Below are 18,610 nucleotides of genomic sequence, written 5' to 3'. Positions count from 1 at the left end.
CAAAGGGATTTTTTTGGCCGATCTATTAAGCTCCACTCTAACTTGAGCATCGGAGGGCCCTCACTGGAAGCACCGGTGAAGATTCGTGTAAGTATACTGTTGGTCGCAGGAGGCGGCTCTCCCCGACTTCTTCCACACTCCGGCAGCTTCCCCCGACTCCTCAGGCGTGGTCACCCTTGGGCCAGATTTGAACCACAACATTTTCCAAATTAAAATTCATCTATATGTATTTTTACAAATCATCACATGCTAGGTTCGGTTTTGGTGCCAGACTGTTCATAAAACAACTGAGCTGGGATCATAACAGGTTTTCTTTAAGATTGTTCAGCCAAAAATTGCCCAAAAATGAGCCAAGCTCATGCATCTTCTCAAGTTCCACACATAACTAAGCCAAGTTTGAGAGTTTTGGAAATGCAAAGACATATAGAAGCTTAACTTGGTGAAGGCCGCGGTCGCCGCTCCAGAAGAATCCCATCCTGTTTTTAATCATTTATTTTAAGGGAAGCCACTGCTGTTCGCAAAGATCACCCGCAGGGGAGACCGAAATATATGCAGGGAAAGGAGCCGGGATTGCAATATAGAAGGTGGGCTAGACTCCTAGTTTCATTATCACTGGTCCTGGTATTGATTGATGCCTATCAGAAGACTCTTCATGAAATTGTTCTCAAATACCAATGAGAAGAGTATTAAATGAGGATATCTCATTGCAGTCTTTCATCATCTAAGCGTGAGAGTTTACATGGCTCTTATCTACATCGATCATCAGCTTAATCTCCATGAATTCCTATCTTCATGATAAGAGGTTGATTTCCAAAAGCTCAACTTTTGTGGGATAGCATGTCAGTCAAAGAATCCCTGATCTTTCATAGCAGAAACAATGACATTTTATGCTGATTTTAGCCAGTACTTTTTGTTGGTGCACTTTCCTTGACAAGGATGAAAAGGGTCATTCATTGAAGATGGGACTATTTATAAGAACACGGAGGGAAGACATCCAAAAGTATAATTGTGACAGACCGGACCAGCTTGCAAATATGCAACCAAATTCACTCCCTGTAGAATGAGCAGCAACATATACCCCAAAAATGTCTCTCTAAACGAAAGACATCAAAAAGAACATCCCAACCAAAATATGACATCATAGCAATTGCGCATATAAAATTCAGTCGTTCATTTCATAGAGGCACAATACAATCTACTCGAAAAGAGCAGATGGTTATTTTTTGGGAAGGTTTACAGAAGTAGTCTGATGCTCACACTGATTGTTCATTCATGAGAAATTACAACCAACTGTTTACCAACATTGCGGCCTCCAAAGAGCCCCAACAGTGCTGCTGGAGCATTCTCAAGTCCTTCAGCTTTATCCTCCACATAAGTGATCTTCCCATCCTTTATATACTCGCCAATAATCTCCTCAAACTGATGATATTTATGAAAAAAATCGCTAAACAGGAACCCTTCCATTCTGATGCGCTTTGTGACGAGGTATAATGAGTTGTGCACACCCTCAGGTTTCTCGAGGTTGTATTGAGAAATCATTCCACATCCTGCGATCCGACCATGGGTCCTCATGTTGATAAGAACAGCATCCAGCATTGGACCACCAACATTCTCGAAGTAGATGTCGATACCTTCGGGAAACAACCTGAAAAGAAAGACTTCATTAGATTGTTGTTGGAAAGAAATTGTTACTGCTCTTCTTCACACTGTAAAATTAAATGACCTAACAAACAATACTCAGGGGACAGAGCTATCTATCTAATACCAGCTTGCCACTATTTATATTTGGATTTTTTGTATGAGTATTCTTCCAAAATTGATATTTGCATGTATACCCTCGTAAAACTCTGTTATTGTACAGATGCCCGTAATATAATAGTTGTTTTAACGGTGTTAAGAAAAATTATATTTATATTAATTAAAAATAAAAAAATTTTTAAAATTACGCAATTGTTCCTGTGTTATTCCTCTGCTATCGGAATCGCGATCTATTTGCATGTCTACCCATTAAGGATATTTTAATTATTTTAATTTGAAACCGTTAATTTTTTAACGTCGTTAAATAGCATTGGTACATATGCAAAAACAAAAAGAAAAAAAAAGGGTTGGATGGCAAAACAAGTATTTTATGACGGTATACATGCAAATATCAATTTTGGAAGGATATTCAAGCAAAATTTGATATTTAAGAAGCTATTCATGCAAAAAACCCTGTACATTATTATAACAACAGATTCTCTTTGGTCCAATATATGGATCCACAACCTGGGTAAATGATAGTCCAAATAAATTGAAGGCAACTCCATGTTCTCCGAACTACAATAACTAGACCATGGATGGACCTGCATTATGCAAACATCCTACATAAAAGCGCCCGCCAATCACGGATCATCACAAATTCCATCGCAGAGATTTTCAGAAATCAGGACAGTTGGAATTGAAGCTAAGATGCATATCAAGTTAGTCATAAGAAAACAGAAAAAGAACACATCCACTGTGAAACATTTCGGGTTATCGATGGTGCATTATTCTAATAGGGATTGGGGACCTACAAAATTGCAGCATTTTTCAATATCTAAGCCCCGGAGGTTGCTTGCATAATAAATTGCAGCTGAAAAGATATCTAAGGAAATTTGATGTGAAGTGCTCCCAGAAACACTCCCATTCTCTATATTCTGAAAAACAAAATTTGGGTAACCTGAATCCAATGCATGAAACCTGAAGTTAACAAATAATATATAGGTGCACTCTGTTAAGAATTCCTTGCCCATTTTAAATGAATCTTCATGTGCAGGTTCTAGCCTCATGCCTAATCAATTTTTTGTATTTCTTATGTGTTTCAGCAATTCCTCCTATCCAAAATTTGAGAACCCAAGTCACAGTCTTACAAACCTTTTCATCAGAACCAGCACTTCCAACCACGTAACAGCCCATTAATTTGGCAAGCTGCCCAACAAGCTGTCCAACGGCACCTGATGCAGCAGAGACAAAGACATATTCCCCTTTCTTTGGCGAGCTGATCTCATGAAATCCAATATAAGCTGTGAACCCTGCCATGCCTGAATATGAAAATAGTGATGTCAGAAGCCATATGACAAATTGCACGGGAAGCACGGAAACTAAGGAACAGAACTATTCTACCAAAGTTCAGTGACATTCTTTTTCTTCACCATAGTGATTACTTGATCTACATCTGGTTTAGTACACTTGTGGACTCTGTTAATCATTGAAACCACCTTAATCATTGAAAAAATAAATCTAATTTACACTGAGCTTTTCACTTGTTTGACTTTTTTTTCTTTTCTGAACACGGTTTCAGGTATCTGCCTCAGCAGGCAATCCTTGATCCAGATGATATAATTCACATATGGCCTTACTCATCCCTGAACATTTCCATTATCATTAATAGGTAATACCAAGGATTTTTTTTGATAAAAAAACTAACACTGATATTCCATATTCCATACCATGTTAGATGTTAATGATTTTCAGTATCATTTTGCCATTGTTGCAAGATTTACAACCACAGTTGTTAAACAACAATGTAGCACAACTGTCAAATCAGAAGAACCTTAAAGTAGCATATAACGATATCAAAGAATGACTACTGTTTAATGGTTATGTATTCAACATATTCGGATGGCGAATACCAGATTTGTAGGCATTTTGCTGAACAAACAACCTACCAAGAAGGCCAGTGTGATAGGAAAGGGGTACATCAGTGTATCTGATCTTGAAAAGCCTCTCTGTTTCTGTGATGAGGCTATACTCTTCCCATCCAGTCATGCCCCACACAAAGTCACCTACCTTGAAATCTGGATGGCTAGAATCCACCACTTTACCCACCGTAAAACCAGTTATGACCTGTACAATGAAAGAAGAAAAAAGATGAACATGGAGAGATAGGGAACCTTAAAATGTAAGCCCATAAGTAGAAGTTCCATGATGGCAATTTTGTCCGAAACAGCTTTAGCTTGATTGGGGAAATGGATGGCCTTTTACTTTAACAAGTTCAAAAAAAACTAGCTATTCTTCGAGCTCTAATGATGCAGCAAACATGAATTACAGAGAATATGACTCTTTAACCCAATGTAGGAACCCAAATAATACCATATCGGTTATTTGCTAAGTAGATCTTGGGTATTTATACAGGATTAAGAAATCCAAATAATACCTTCCAGCTAGCTATTTTGAGTGAAGTTCTGGGTTGTTACAAATGGTATATCAGAGCGAATCTACTCATAACCTATGTGGACTAGAGGATACTGTAGCACGCATCCATTAGGACTGACGACAAGCCGATCATGGTATTTGTTATTAGATTTGAATGGATTTGAACCCTTAGCATGACGAGGACGTCGCGGCTTGAACGAAGGGAGTATGTCAGGACCCATGCGGGCATGTGTTTAGTCCCACATCGGTTATTTGCTGGGTAGATCTTAAGTACTTATACAAGATCAAATAATAACTTCCAACTAGTCATTTTGGGTGAGGTCCTAGGTTGTTACAATATTACTATAGAACTAGCAATATTAAATGAGATAAATTTCTCAGTGGATTAAAACGACTAAAGACGTGCTAAAAATATTTTTTATTAGAGAAGAGAAAAACTTACACATGCACATGCACACACTCCCTTCCCCGGGACGACACGCAGCAAACAAATCCACAAGAACAAACAAGTTCTGAAAAGAACCATCAAATTCTCGGTAGTTTTGTGCCTTTTCTAAAAGGTCGTTAGCACTGTACAATAGAACGAGTCAACGCGTGTGCTAATCGTAAGAAAAACTGCAGCACAAAGTTGTCGGATGCTACTTTGAGTATACGACACAAGCAACAAACAAAAGGACCAATTCAACCCCAAAGCCGGGGCTAAAAAACCTAGATCCAAGATTCCATAAACAGCTACCATAACTCCAAAGAAAACATAAGAGAAATAAATTGTAGGAACAAAAAAAAAAAAAGCTGAGAGAGAGGCGGCGCGGGGGGGGGGGGGGGGGGGGGGGGGGGGTGTTATACTTTTAGGGCTCGTTTGGTTCGCGGGCTCGTTTGGTTCGCGGGAAGTATTTTTCTTCATAGGAATATGATTTCTGAAAAATAGATTCTTAGGAAGAGAATGCCTAGAAAAGTACTTTTGGCATGTTTGGTTGACCATGGGAAAGTGATAAATTTCCAAAGTGCTTATGTTTGGTTGACCATCCATTTTCCTAGAAAAGTTATGTATAATTCCTATTATACCTTTAATAAAAATTAGATTTTTAATGTCTTTAATGCTGAAGGGTCTTTTTGGAAAAAAAAAAGGGTATGATTTCCGCCTCATGGGAAAGACTTTTCCATGAAATGTGGGAATCATACTCCCATGTGAATACAACTTTTTCGTCTCTCTTCTTTGAAAACTCCAACCAAATAAGAGGCATCTTATTACTTTTCCATTGACCATACATTCCACCCTTCTTTTCCCGCGAACCAAACGAGCCCTTAGTATTTATTATATTTATATGGCATACCGAGCCGGAGACGTAGGAGGGCTCGTCGTGCTTGCTCATACGCGACCGCATATAAGGGTCGCAGGAGAGGTACAGGTTCTTGAGCAGCACCGCCTTGGATCCCGCGGGGACCTTCAATCGGACGGTGTCCGTCGTCACGATCTCCATGTCGCTCTCCTTGGGGAAACCCGCCGTTATGAAGTCCTTCAACGCAACCTTCTTATTCGCCCTCACCTCCGCCATCGCGCTCTCTCTCCCGCACTCCCTCTCCCCCTGCGGGCTTTAGGGAAGGCCTATGGACGAGGTTTCGTGATATTAAGTACTTCACGCAGAAGGCTCTTGAAATTTACTATCGTAATGCTTATAATATTATAATATTTAGTATAACTATTGCAATGGTTCCTGTAAATTAACTATTGTAAATTTGTAATGATTGAGCAGCCGTTGTAAAATATATATATATATATATAAAAAAAACTATAGATGAGGATTCGTGATATTATGTATTATAATATTTATTATAATTATTGTAACAGTTGCTGTAAATTAACTATTATGATGATTGCGCAGCCTGTGTAAAATATATATATATATTTATATATAAAATTATAATATTTATTATAACTATAGATGAGGATTCGTGATATTATGTATTATAATATTTATTATAATTATTGTAATGGTTGCTGTAACTTAACTATTGTAATGATTGAGCGGCCGGTGTAAATATAAATATATATATATATATATATAATATTATTATTATATTTATTGTAACTATAGATGAGGATTCGTGATATTATGTATTGTAATATTTATTATAATTATTGTAATGGTTGCTGTAACTTAACTATTGTAATGATTGAGCGGCCGGTGTAATATATATATGTGTTGTGGTTCAAATTTGGTCCGAGGGTAACTACACCGGGGGAGGCAAGGGAGCTGCCGGTTTGAGTGGAGAAAAAAGAGCCACCTCCCGTGCAACGGCATACCTGCACAAAGCTTCACTGGTGGTTTCGGTGAGGGCCCTTTGACGCTCAAGTTAGAGTAAATCTTAGTTGGTCTAGAAGTCTCCTTAGATGTTATCTGATGGGGCTATTTATAGTCCCTGTTGAGGTATCCAGGTGCAAAGATATGGCCCGTCCTCATCATGGGAGGAGATGGGTTTTAGACAAATGGCGCGCAGCTAGAGCTTGCTTGAGGCGTGCGGCGTAGGCCGTTCCTGTGAACGGTAAGACGTTGATAGGTATGACAGGGTATGGTTGGAGAAGCATGGCATTGTCCTTGGCTGTCGTTGGCCAGCAAGCAAAGCATGGCGCGGTGAAGTTCTAATGTACGGCCATGTAGGCAGGCGTGGGCACGCGCGTGGATGCGATCGTGGGCGAGGCCGAGCTCGATGAGAGGTCGCATCATATATTCGGCGAGGTTGGCTTGGCGAGTGCCGAAGTTGGCCTAACTTCCCTAATTCCGAGGTTTGCTCGGCAGGGCGCCCCAAGCTTGAATGTCGGGGGGCGTCGTTGGATGGGGCGCCCCGAACTTAGTTGGGGCATATCGTTGAATATAAAGGGCGCCCTAAAGCTCAGCCAAGGTGCACCGGCGAATATAAAGGCGCCCCAAGCTCGGCCAGAATGCGTCGGTGAATATAAGGGCGCCCTGAGCTCGGCCAGGGCGCGTCGGCGAATATAAGAGGCGCCCTGAGCTTGATCGGGGCGCGTCGGCGCATAGTCCTACGGTTGAGGAGCTCTTGAGCTCGCAGCTAGCACAGCAGGGTGTCCCGGGCTCAGGCTCGGAACGTCATTATAGGCATTAGAAGAAGTTACGACAGGTCGTAGCAGTGGGGAGGTCTGGCCGAGGTCAACTGAATCTTCAGCGAAGTTCGAGGCCGGGCTGATTCTGAGCATGAGCAAGGTCCTGCCTGGTCGATATTGTGGTTTGCCTGGCTGGGGCAGGATGATCCTTTACCCTAAACAGGACGATCTATTTCGCTCCCCATCAATATATATATATATATATATATATATATATATATATATATATATATATATATATATATATATAATATATATATATATTACACTGGCTGCTCAACCATTACAATAATTAATTTACAGCAACCATTACAATAGTTATACTAAATATTATAATACATAATATCGCGAAAGTCAACCATAGATATATTAAATATGATAATATTATATATATATATATATATATAATATTATCATATTTATCATAACTATAGATGAGGATTCGTGATATCATGTATCATAATAATTATTATAATTATTGTAATGGTTGTTGTAAACTTAATTACTGTAATGATTGAGCAGCCGGCGTAAAATAAAAAAGGAAAAATATATAATATTATAATATTTATTATAGCTATAGATGAGGATTCGTAATATTATATATTATAATATTTATTATAACTATTGTAATGATTACTGTAAATTAGCCTGATTTGCTTTTTTGAGACTTGAGAGTATGAAAATAGCGAGACTTTGTCAAAGGAGGGGATATTGCTGGTGCACCGTAGTGTATGTCGATTTCCACATTTTTCCTACGGAAGGAGGCATCACGACGCCTGGACGGCAAAGCTAAACGTCAAACGATGTCGTTCCGAGCATCAATTTTTCTTTTTTCTTTTTTTGCAGGAAATAATCACCGTTTTTTTTTGTCTAAGTATCAGCTTTTAGCGTCATGCTAAATTAGAAGGGGGACGAACCTGCAGGCATTATTTTAAATTCTAGCAAAAAATGGAGGGCATCATGACCATCCTACAATAAAATGGGGACGAACTTTGAAACTATCTGTATGGAAAAGAAGGGGAAAAAAAAGATTTAAAAATTTTCTCGAGTAAAGAACTTTAGCCAAACTTGACTCTAAACTGTAATCACCACCCAGGAGCGGCTCAATATAATGTATTTGGAGGCCTAAGGCCGTTTTATTTTTGAAGCCTTTCCTGCAGTGGGCCGGCCTAAGGTGTTCATAAGGGAGCCTTTTTTCTTTTCATTTGTCTTCGAGGCCTTTCCTGTGGTGGGCTTTCTTTGAGCTGAGGCTTTAGGCAACCGCCTCAGTTGCCTAAGAATTGGGCCGGCCCTACTACATCAACACCACCACAAGCGACATACATGCAATTCTCCATGCATCCTTCCTAGCTCATACACCTTTGAAAGATCCAATCCAAAGAAAGAACTTTGCCATGAAATTCCACCAAGTAGCCCCTCTCAACTTGGCCTTGAAGGTTCCAAGAATCATCAGCCAGGTTTTTTACGTCAACTCTCCACATAGAAAGGCCGAGAGAAACAACATTGATGTCTGCAGAAGTGACATCAAAATTAAATGATGCACTTGCAAGGCATGCACCACATTTATATGAAGTATTCTTGGTGTTTTCCAAATTAAAATTCATCTATATGTATTTTTACAAATCATCACATGCTAGGTTATAAGGTTTTGGTCCAGTTCATAAAACAACTGAAGCTGGGATCATTGCAGGATTTCTTCAAGATTGTTCAGCCAAAAAATGCGCCAAGGTCATGCATCTTCTCAAATACCACACATAACTAAGCCAAGTTTGATAAGTATAGAAGCTTAACTTAGTTTGATAAGAAGTTCATTCACACCGTTGGGACAACTAGTGATCTGAGCTACGTTGTTGAGCTTGGCTTGAGCCCGATTATTTATTTGATACTACGAGTTGAACCTGGGCAGCGTATTTCTTGACCTAGGTTGGTCAATTTGCATCTGCAGCTGCTTGAAAAGAATTTGAATTAATACAAAGGCAAAATTGGACGTGTACTAGAAGTGTGAAATCACATTTTCTGAAAATAGCTCTTTCTTATTGTGGGACAAGCACGGGGAACCCTCAACCCTTATCCAGCTTCATCTTATAAAGGTAATGAGATAGAAAAGTTGTATCCTAAGTAGCTACTAACACGACAAAGAGAAATTTTATCATACACTGGCTGTGCACCATGCCAATCAGGTCGCCTCATTCCCATAGGCCTCATTCTTCATACGGACATGATTGGTATGGTGCATGGCTATATTGGTGCATGCGGTGCAAGATATAATTTGCCCACAACAAAGCAGGTTAGTCCATTTGCATCTCCACGGTTAGGATTAGCAGCCTATTGGGCTTGCTTGGGGTGGGGTGCCTCCAATCGTATTCTGTAGCTTACTGCTCTCTTATTGGTTGATATCAAAAAATTTTTTAAAAATATGCTTCATCTAAAGGCAAAAATATTTACAATCTTCCTATTGACATTAATGAGCTCTTAATTCCTTTTGGTTTTAAAGATATTGAGTCTGACTTGAATCTGAGCCAGCAAGAATCCTAACATGGTCCAAGTAAACCCTTTAGAGTTCAAACCCTTATTCATTAAGCATGAAAACAGCTTAAGTCTCTGGGTTTGTTGATTTTAAGTAGATTCTGAAATTACCCAATCCAATCAGTTGAAGCAATTTTTAGTTTTCTTCACAAAAAATGATTTTCCATCTCTGGGTTGGAGTTGTAGCCAATTTTATGGGAAAAAAGATGCCACCAAAAGACCATGTGGAATTTGAGCTTGGGGCCTATGATTCAGGAGAATCACCTGATTCATTGTGGACCAATTTGGCTATTATGAGTATTTAGGAGGATCACCAAACTCGATGTCGAATACTTTGGCTACTATGAGTATTTAAGAGGATTACTAGACTCGATGTGAAACATTTTAGCTACTACGAGTATTCAAGAGGATCACTAAACTCGATATGAAATATCTTGGCCACTACGAGTATTCAGGAAGATCACTATACTCAGTGTGGAACACTTTAATCCCTACGACTATTCAGGAGGATCACCAGACTCAGTATGGAATACTATGACTACTACGAGCAGGGCTGGACACGGTTCAAAAGCAAAATCCGCCACATCAGGAAGGCGAGTCACATGCCAAACTTTTGGAGCCCATAACTGGTCATATGATGCTTGATCTTTCCGAGATCTACAACATTGGGCCAAAGATTGAATCAGACTGAAATTCTATCATTTGGGCCCTAAAACGGACTGGTCAAACCAAAAATTTCTTTTTCGGATAAGATTTTGACCGAGAGTAGCTCTTTATCTGAGAAGAACAGGCAGAGCGACAGAAGGTAGAGTTAATATGGAAGTTGAGATCTACTTTTTCAAAAAAAATTAACTTTTTTAAAATATTATATTTATTTTAGAATATCTAGTTCTATTCGAACTAGGAGAGAAATCCAACCTAAATTATGAAAATGCGAACCTTACTAATATTATAAATGGGGGCTATATACCTCAGTTTAAGAGGTGGGATGGATTAATAAAAAAAAAGGACTTAAAGTCTTACTTTCAAGATTTTTCCATCCTTTAGTTTTCTTTTGAGAGATTTGAGTTGAGCGGGTTAAAAAAAATCTTTCTTCTCTCCAATCGGATCAAGTTGATATCAGAGCCATGCTCATACATGGAGGAATTCCAACTTGATCTGATCAGATCTAGTGGATATTAGAGCTTATAGTGGAATTCTAACTTGATCTGATCAAATCAAGTTGATATCAGAGCTTCAGTCCTCTACATCTATGGGAGCCTTAGTACACAGTCCAGTTGCATGAGCAGTACAAGCAATTAGGAAAAGGGCTATTCGTGCTTGAAATATATTGAAGGACAAAGGTGACTATGGATGCTACTTCTACCTCGGTGAATAATGAGATGATGAAACGTCTCGCACAACTAAAGAAGAAGATAGCCTAACTCAAATTGTGTCTCGATTGGCTACGCTTTCAACACAAGCACTAATAACTCTATCTTTGAGCAAAACCAAATAGTTCGACCGTGAGGTAAGAAAACAAGCATTTTCATCTTTAATTCTAATTTAGCAGGAGCTAAATCCTCTAAACAATAGGAGATCTGATCCAAGAGAATCACCGGACTCGCTGTAGACTAGTTTGGCTACTACAAGTATTTAGAAGGATCACCAAACTCATATGTGGACCACTTTGGCCGCCGGCTGTTCACCATCTCTGGCTGCCAACCAAGTTCCCTAGCATGACCCCTGATGGTCCCGACCTCTCTTTCCTCTTTCTCTCTAGTTTCTCTCTCTTCTCCCTCTTTCTCTTTCTATAAAGACCCATAGAACCAATTATCGAGTCCCATCTTCCTTTCCTATGAATCTGAGTTGACCCCTTGGTGCTCCGAAAGCCTACTGGACTGATTACTCTAGCCTTATAGAGTGTCTTTAAAACCCACTGATAATGAAACCCTTTGAATCATTGTGGCCATGACCGAGTCTGTGCCCATGATTTATTGATCAAATCGCTTAAATCTGACCCGTCTGGAACCATTGCACACCTAGTCAAACATCCTTTTCTCTTGTTATTTTAAGACTATTAAAGTCATTTGACAGGAATTAATTTTGCTTTTAATATTTTAAATATATTTAATAGATTCATCTAATGATAATTTAATAGCTTCATCTAATGAAATAATTTTGCTTTTAGATATTTTCATATATTTAATAGATTTTTTCTCTTTATTATTTTCTAATTATCATGTTTTTCATGCATATGGTTTGTTCGTGAAGATACCATATTATTCTTACAATTATAGATCAACAAATATTATGAAAATTTTGCTTTGTTATGAAATGCGGTTTTATGATTGGTTTTAATGAAAATAATATGTTTATGAAATATAAATCTGATCATGCAATTTAATAATTTTTTATCTACTTATGTGTATGTTTTAAGAAAAAAATATGAATATTTCGACAGCTCAATTAAGTATATATATCTCATAGAATTGGAGAAGATCCACACTCGGAGCTATCATCCGCACGAACACAGGCCCTACCAACAGTATAAAGTTGGCATATCAAACATTATACTCTGTTGATTACGAATACATGTCTTGAGTATAAAATAATCTTAGCATGAATATCTATATGGTAGAAAAATGATTTATTAATTTATTTGTAATATAAATTTGGCGGAGGAGGAGGAGGAGGAGGCGGCGGTGGGAGGAGAGAAAGAAAGCGGAGGTGCGGGAGAAGTGAAGAAGAGACGGTGGTGCATGGAAACCCATTCCTCGTCTGCTTCCCCCAGCCCCGAGGTCCACGGTGAAGGCTGCGGTCGCCGCTCCAGAAGAATCCCATCCTGTTTTTAATCATTTAATTGATGGGAAGCCACTGCCGTATACCCCAAAAATGCCTTTCTAAACGAAAAACCTAAAAAACAGCTTCCCAAACAAAATATGAGATCATAGCAATTGCGCACATAAGATTCAATCCTTCATAGAGGTACAATACAATCTACTCGAAAAGAGCAGTTGGTTATTTTATGGGAAGGTTTAAAGAAGTAGTCTGATGCTCACACAGCTGTTCATTCATGAGAAACTACAACCAACTGTTTACCAACATTGCGGCCTGCAAAGAGCCCCACCAGTGCTGCAGGAGCATTCTCAAGTCCTTCAGCTTTATCCTCCACATAAGTGATCTTCCCATCCTTCATATACTGGGCGATAATCTCCTCAAACTGATGATATTTATGAAAAAAATCGCCAACCAGGAACCCTTCCATTCTGATGCGCTTTGTGATGAGGTAAAATAAGTTGTGCACACCCTCAGGTTTCTCAAGGTTGTATTGAGAAATCATTCCACACACCGCGATCCGACCATGGGTCCTCATGTTGATAAGAACAGCATCCAGCATCGGACCACCAACATTCTCGAAGTAGATGTCGATACCTTCGGGAAACATCCTGAAAAGAAAGACTTCATTAGATTGTTGTTGGAAAGAAATTGCTACTGCTCTTCTTCACACTGTAAAATTAAATGACCGAACAAACTATACTCAGGGGACAGAGCTATCTATCTAATACCAGCTTGCCACTATTTATATTATTATAACAACAGATTCTCTTTGGTCCAATATATAGAGAAGAAATCTCCACAACCAGGGTATATGACAGTCCAAATAATTTGAAGGCAACTCCATGTTCTCCAAACTACAATAACTAGACCATGGATGGACCTGCATTATGCAAACATCCTGCATAAAAGCGCCCGCCAATCACGGATCATCACAAATTCCATTGCAGAGATTTTCAGAAATCAGGACAGTTGGAATTGAAGCTAAGATGCATAACATACACAGGCAAGACCCATGACAGATACTTGTCTCAGTTGTCTGTGTCATGTAATTCCATGCATCACTAAGAGTTTAAGGCTGGATGCAGAACACTAGTTTCATAAACCATCAGTTCTCTCGAGATAAAAAAAAAAAAAGTCAGTTAAAAAAAGAAGAAGCAACCAACCTCTTTAAAGCTGCACTCAAGTCTGGCTCCTTCTTATAATTAAAAGCCTCATCAAAACCAAACTTGTTCTTCAATAAGTTAACCTGAGTAGACAGTGCCAAAAAGGAAGTTGAGCAATCTTAAACAGAAGAGGCATAGGTAAAATGCAATGAGAACACAAAATCTCTCTCAGGACTGTAGTGCCAAAAAAGAAATTGAGTGATGCTTAAACAGAAGAGGCATGAGTAATATGCATACGATAACACAAAATCTCTCAGGACTAGTGCTTTGTTTCACTAAAGCTGAATATGTACAATTTTCTTCTCTGCAACCACAATCATATCCATTATACCTCTTCGACCTCATGTTAGTCATAAGAAAACAGAAAAAGAACACATCCACTGTGAAACATTTCAGGTTATCGATGGTGCATTCTTCTAGGGATTGGGGACCTACAAAATTGTAGCATTTTTCAATATCCAAGCCCCCGAGCTTGCTTGCATAATAAATTGCAGCTGAAAAGGGATCTAAGGAAATTTGATCTGAAGGGCTCCCAGAAACACTCCTATTATCTATATTCCGAAAAACAAAATTTGGGTAACCTGAATCCAATACATGAAACCTCAAGTAAACAACTAATAGGTGTACTCTGTTAAAAATTGCTCTTATTAATTTTTATGTGCAGGTTCTAACCTCATGCCTGATCAATTTTTTGTATTTCTTATGTGTTTCAGAAATTCTTCTTATCCAAAATTTGAGAACTCAAGTCACAGTCTTACAAACCTTTTCATCAGAACCAGCACTTCCAACCACGTAACAGCCCATTAATTTGGCAAGCTGCCCAACAAGCTGTCCAACGGCACCTGATGCAGCAGACACAAAGACAAATTCCCCTTTCTTTGGCGAGCTAATCTCATGAAATCCAATATAAGCTGTGAACCCTGCCATACCTGAATATGAAAATAGTGATGTCAGAAGCCATATGACATATTGCACGGGGGAAACTAAGGAACAGAACTATTCTACCAAAGTTCAGTGACATTCTTTTTCTTCACCATAGTGATTACTTGATCTACATCTGGTTTAGTACACTTGTGGACTCTCTCGGCTTGATGCACAAAGCTGATAATTGAAACCACCTTAATCATTGAAAAAATAAATCTAATTTACACTGAGCTTTTCACTTGTTTGACTTTTTTTTTTTTTTTCTGAACATGGTTTCAGGTATCTGCCTCAGCAGGCAATCCTTGATCCAGATGATATAATTCACATATGGCCTTACTTATCCCTGAACATTTCCATTATCATTAATAGGTAATACCAAAGAACTAAAAAAAAAAACTAACATTGATATTCCATAGTCCATACAATGTTAGATGTTAATGATTTTCAGTATCATTTTGCCATTCTTGCAAGATTTACAACCACAGTTGTTAAACAATAATGTAATACAACTGTCAAATCAGAAGAACCTTAAAGTAACATATTGCGATATCAAAGAACGGCTACTGTTTAATGGTTATGTACTCAACATATTCGGATGGCGAATACCAGATTTGTAGGCATTTTGCTGAACAAACAACTTACCAAGAAGGCCAGTGTAATAGGAAAGGGGTACATCAGTGTATCTGATCTTGAAAAGCATCTCTGTTTCTGTGATGAGGCTATACTCTTCCCATCCAGTCATGCCCCACACAAAGTCACCTACCTTGAAATCTGGATGGCGAGAATCCACCACTTTACCTACACCAAAACCAGTTATGACCTGTACAACGAAAGAAGAAAAAAGATGAACTTGGAGAAACAGGGAACCTCAAAATGTAAGCCCACATAAGTAGAAGTTCCATAATGGTAATATTGTCCGAAACAGCTTTAGCTTGATTGGGGAAATGGATGGCCTTTTACTTCATCAAGTTCAAAAATACTAGCTGTTATTTGAGCTCTAATGATGTAGCAAACATGAATTACAGAGAATATGACTCTTTAACACAATGTAGGATCCATATGTATTATTTCTACAATTATAAAGATGAAATTCTAACCATTGCTTTTCAAATTATATATGTCCTTCCGCATAAATTTACTACTGACATGTTTTTCCTCTCTTGACCTGCCAATTTAGCCTTATCATCTGACCCAAGCATCTAAGTTATATTACTATAGAACTAACAATATAATATGAGTCAAATTTTTGCATGGTAAAAGCTTAAATAACTAGAAATCAAAGATTCATATGTGCTGCAACCGTGCTGGTGGCGCGTGACACTACGCCATGACATGTCACGTACTGTCACACCCCCGATCCGAGATCGTGAGCGGGGGGTCGCGTCAACTGCTACATACTTATAGTGAACTCTCTCCACAAGCAGCCATCTCAAATGATATCATGAATATGAAACGAAATTTTAACTAATAATATGCAAACTTAAATATGATTCACACTCATAATTCATTATCCTAACATTTTCTATGATTTTTTTTTCTATAAACTTCTCTACCCAGCGCGCTCTTGCCATTTCTTGTTCAAATAACATATTTAATTGTGCTTTTTTTTCAAAAGTCGTAACTACTGGACTGCAGAACGAGTCAGTGCGTGTAGTATATGATACAGGTAACAAACAAAACTGTACAATAATCTTAATGGCATCTAATTTAAGCACAACTGTACCATGAAGTTGTCGGATACTACTTTTATTCGAATAATCAAGTATATGACCCCGGTCACAAACAAAAGGACCAATTAATTCAAACCCCAGACCCCCATAACATTACCGACCCTATCAGCTACCATTCCATCTCTTCATCCTCCAAAACCAGGCCTTAAAAACTTAGATCGAAGATTCCATAAACAGCTACCATAACTCTTAAGAAAACATAAGAGAAATAAGTTGTAGAAACAAACAAAAAAAATAAAAAAATTGAAAGAGAGAGAGAGAGAAGAGGAGTCTTATTGTATATTATATTTATAAGGTATACCGAGCCGGGGACGGAGGGGGGCTCGTCGTGCTTTCTCATACGCCATAGCGTATAAGGGTCGCAGGAGAGGTACATGTTCTTGAGCAGCACCGCCTTGGATCCCTCGGGGACCTTTAATCGGACGGTGTCCGTCGTCACGATCTCCATGTCACTCTCCTTGGGGAAACCCGTTATGAAGTCCTTGAGCACAACCTTCTTGTTCGCCCTCACCTCCGCCATCGCGCTCTCTCTCTCGCTTCCTCTCCCTTTGCGGGCTTTAGATAGAAGCCTATGGCCGAGGATTCCTGATATTAAATACTCCACGTAGAAGGCTCTAGAAAGACTAAACCATGCATAAATGTATCAATTCACCAAAATCTGAAAGACTAAACCATAAATATTGAGGTCACTGCGCATGTCACTGCATCAAGCCCGTTTGAAACTCTTACGAGAGTCCAAGGGCCTCACGTTTTGGAAAAGTGTCTAATAACAATATCAATGGAAATTACAAGAAAGTCTAATAATGTCTGTGCTGGCTTCCTACGGGAGGAGGCATGGTCCATCACGACGCTTGGAAGGCAACGCCTCGACGCAAAGCTATACAGGCACTTTTTGAAGGGCAAAACCGCGAGAAAGGCTTCTACCTGCCCTAAAGCGGACGATACCTTCTGTAGGGACGCATCCTCCTTTCTTGCTCTAATAGATGGTGTGGTGAGCATGGACCCTTCATAGATCCCGCACGAATTCTTTCCGCTGGAGAGCTAGTGTTGGGGGTGGAGAGGGTCAGGAACTTAATCCTACATCAATTGAGTAGTGAAAAGGATTGTGCAAAAATATTTTTTCTCAGAAAAGCGTCTTTTGAAGGACAAAACCGTGAGAGAGTTTTTTTGGCCGAAGTATCAACTTTTAGCGTCATGCTAACTTTTTTGTCCTGTAGGGATGCTGCGGCCGCCATTGTGGAACGTGACCATAGACCTTGTTGTAGGAAATGCGTAAACCTATACCGCAGAATCATAATATGGCAATTGGCAAGTGGTCACCAATTTAAGAAATAGATTTTGTGGGGTCCAAGAAAATGATGTCAGAAGTGACATCAAAATTAAAATTCATCTATATGTATTTTTACAAATCACCGCATGCTAGGTTATGAGGTTTTGGTGCCACACGGTTCATAAAACAACTGAAGCTGGGATCATAACAGGTTTTCTTCAACATTGTTCAGCCAAAAAATGAGCCAAGCTCATGCATTTTCTCAAGTTCCACACATAACTAAGCCAAGTTTGAGGGTTTTGGAAATGCAAAGACATATAAGAAGCTCATTCACACCGTTGGGACAACTAGTGACCTGAGCTATGTTGTTGAGCTTGGCTTGAGCCCGATTATTTATTTGATACTACGAGTTCAGCCTGGGCAACTTATTTCTTGTCCTAGGTCGATCAATTTGCATCCACAGCTGCTTGAAAAGAATTTGAATTAATACAAAGCCAAAATTGAATCCGTACTAAAAGTGTGAAATCACATATTCTCATAATAGCTCTTTCTTATTGTGTGAGAAGCATGGGGAACCCTCAACCCTTATCTAGTTTCATCTCATAAAGATAATGAAGACCTATTCTCATTTTCACATATCCTCATTTTCTTTTTATGAAGACCTATGGATCTAAGTATCGAGTCCCATCTCCTTGTCCTTGGACCCCAATTGACCTCTGCAAAGATCTCCTGAACCGCCTTGGTGCTCGGGCAACCAATGGACCGATTACTCTAGTCTTGTAGAGTGTCTTTAAAACCCACTAATAATGAACCCCTTTGAACGATTTTAGCCTTGACCGAGTCCATGCCCATGATTTATTGATCAAATCGCTTAAATCTAACC

At 39.0% G+C, this 18,610-nt stretch overlaps 1 protein-coding gene across 2 annotated transcripts; it reads right to left on the bottom strand.

Moving 5' to 3' along the window:
* Nucleotides 1-1,121: 1,121 nt before the first annotated feature.
* LOC103724333 (2-alkenal reductase (NADP(+)-dependent)-like) lies at nucleotides 1,122-17,002 on the bottom strand. 2 transcript variants are annotated; one of them, XM_026800488.2, is made up of 5 exons: nucleotides 16,759-17,002; nucleotides 15,370-15,547; nucleotides 14,566-14,732; nucleotides 13,804-13,886; nucleotides 1,122-1,645 (listed from the first exon to the last, which is right to left on the bottom strand). In XM_026800488.2, the coding sequence occupies exons 1-5, from the start codon at nucleotides 16,975-16,977 to the stop codon at nucleotides 1,267-1,269; spliced, it is 1,026 nt and encodes a 341-aa protein (XP_026656289.2). In that variant the 5' UTR covers nucleotides 16,978-17,002; the 3' UTR covers nucleotides 1,122-1,266. The 2 variants fall into 2 exon arrangements, with proteins under 2 accessions (XP_026656289.2, XP_038977928.1); XM_039122000.1 differs by lacking the exon at nucleotides 1,122-1,645 and adding an exon at nucleotides 12,830-13,248.
* Nucleotides 17,003-18,610: the final 1,608 nt, after the last annotated feature.

Source organism: Phoenix dactylifera, unplaced genomic scaffold, assembly GCF_009389715.1.
Source record: "Phoenix dactylifera cultivar Barhee BC4 unplaced genomic scaffold, palm_55x_up_171113_PBpolish2nd_filt_p 001320F, whole genome shotgun sequence".
Lineage (NCBI taxonomy): Eukaryota > Viridiplantae > Streptophyta > Magnoliopsida > Arecales > Arecaceae > Phoenix > Phoenix dactylifera.
This window is presented reverse-complemented; position numbering and strand designations above follow the sequence as displayed.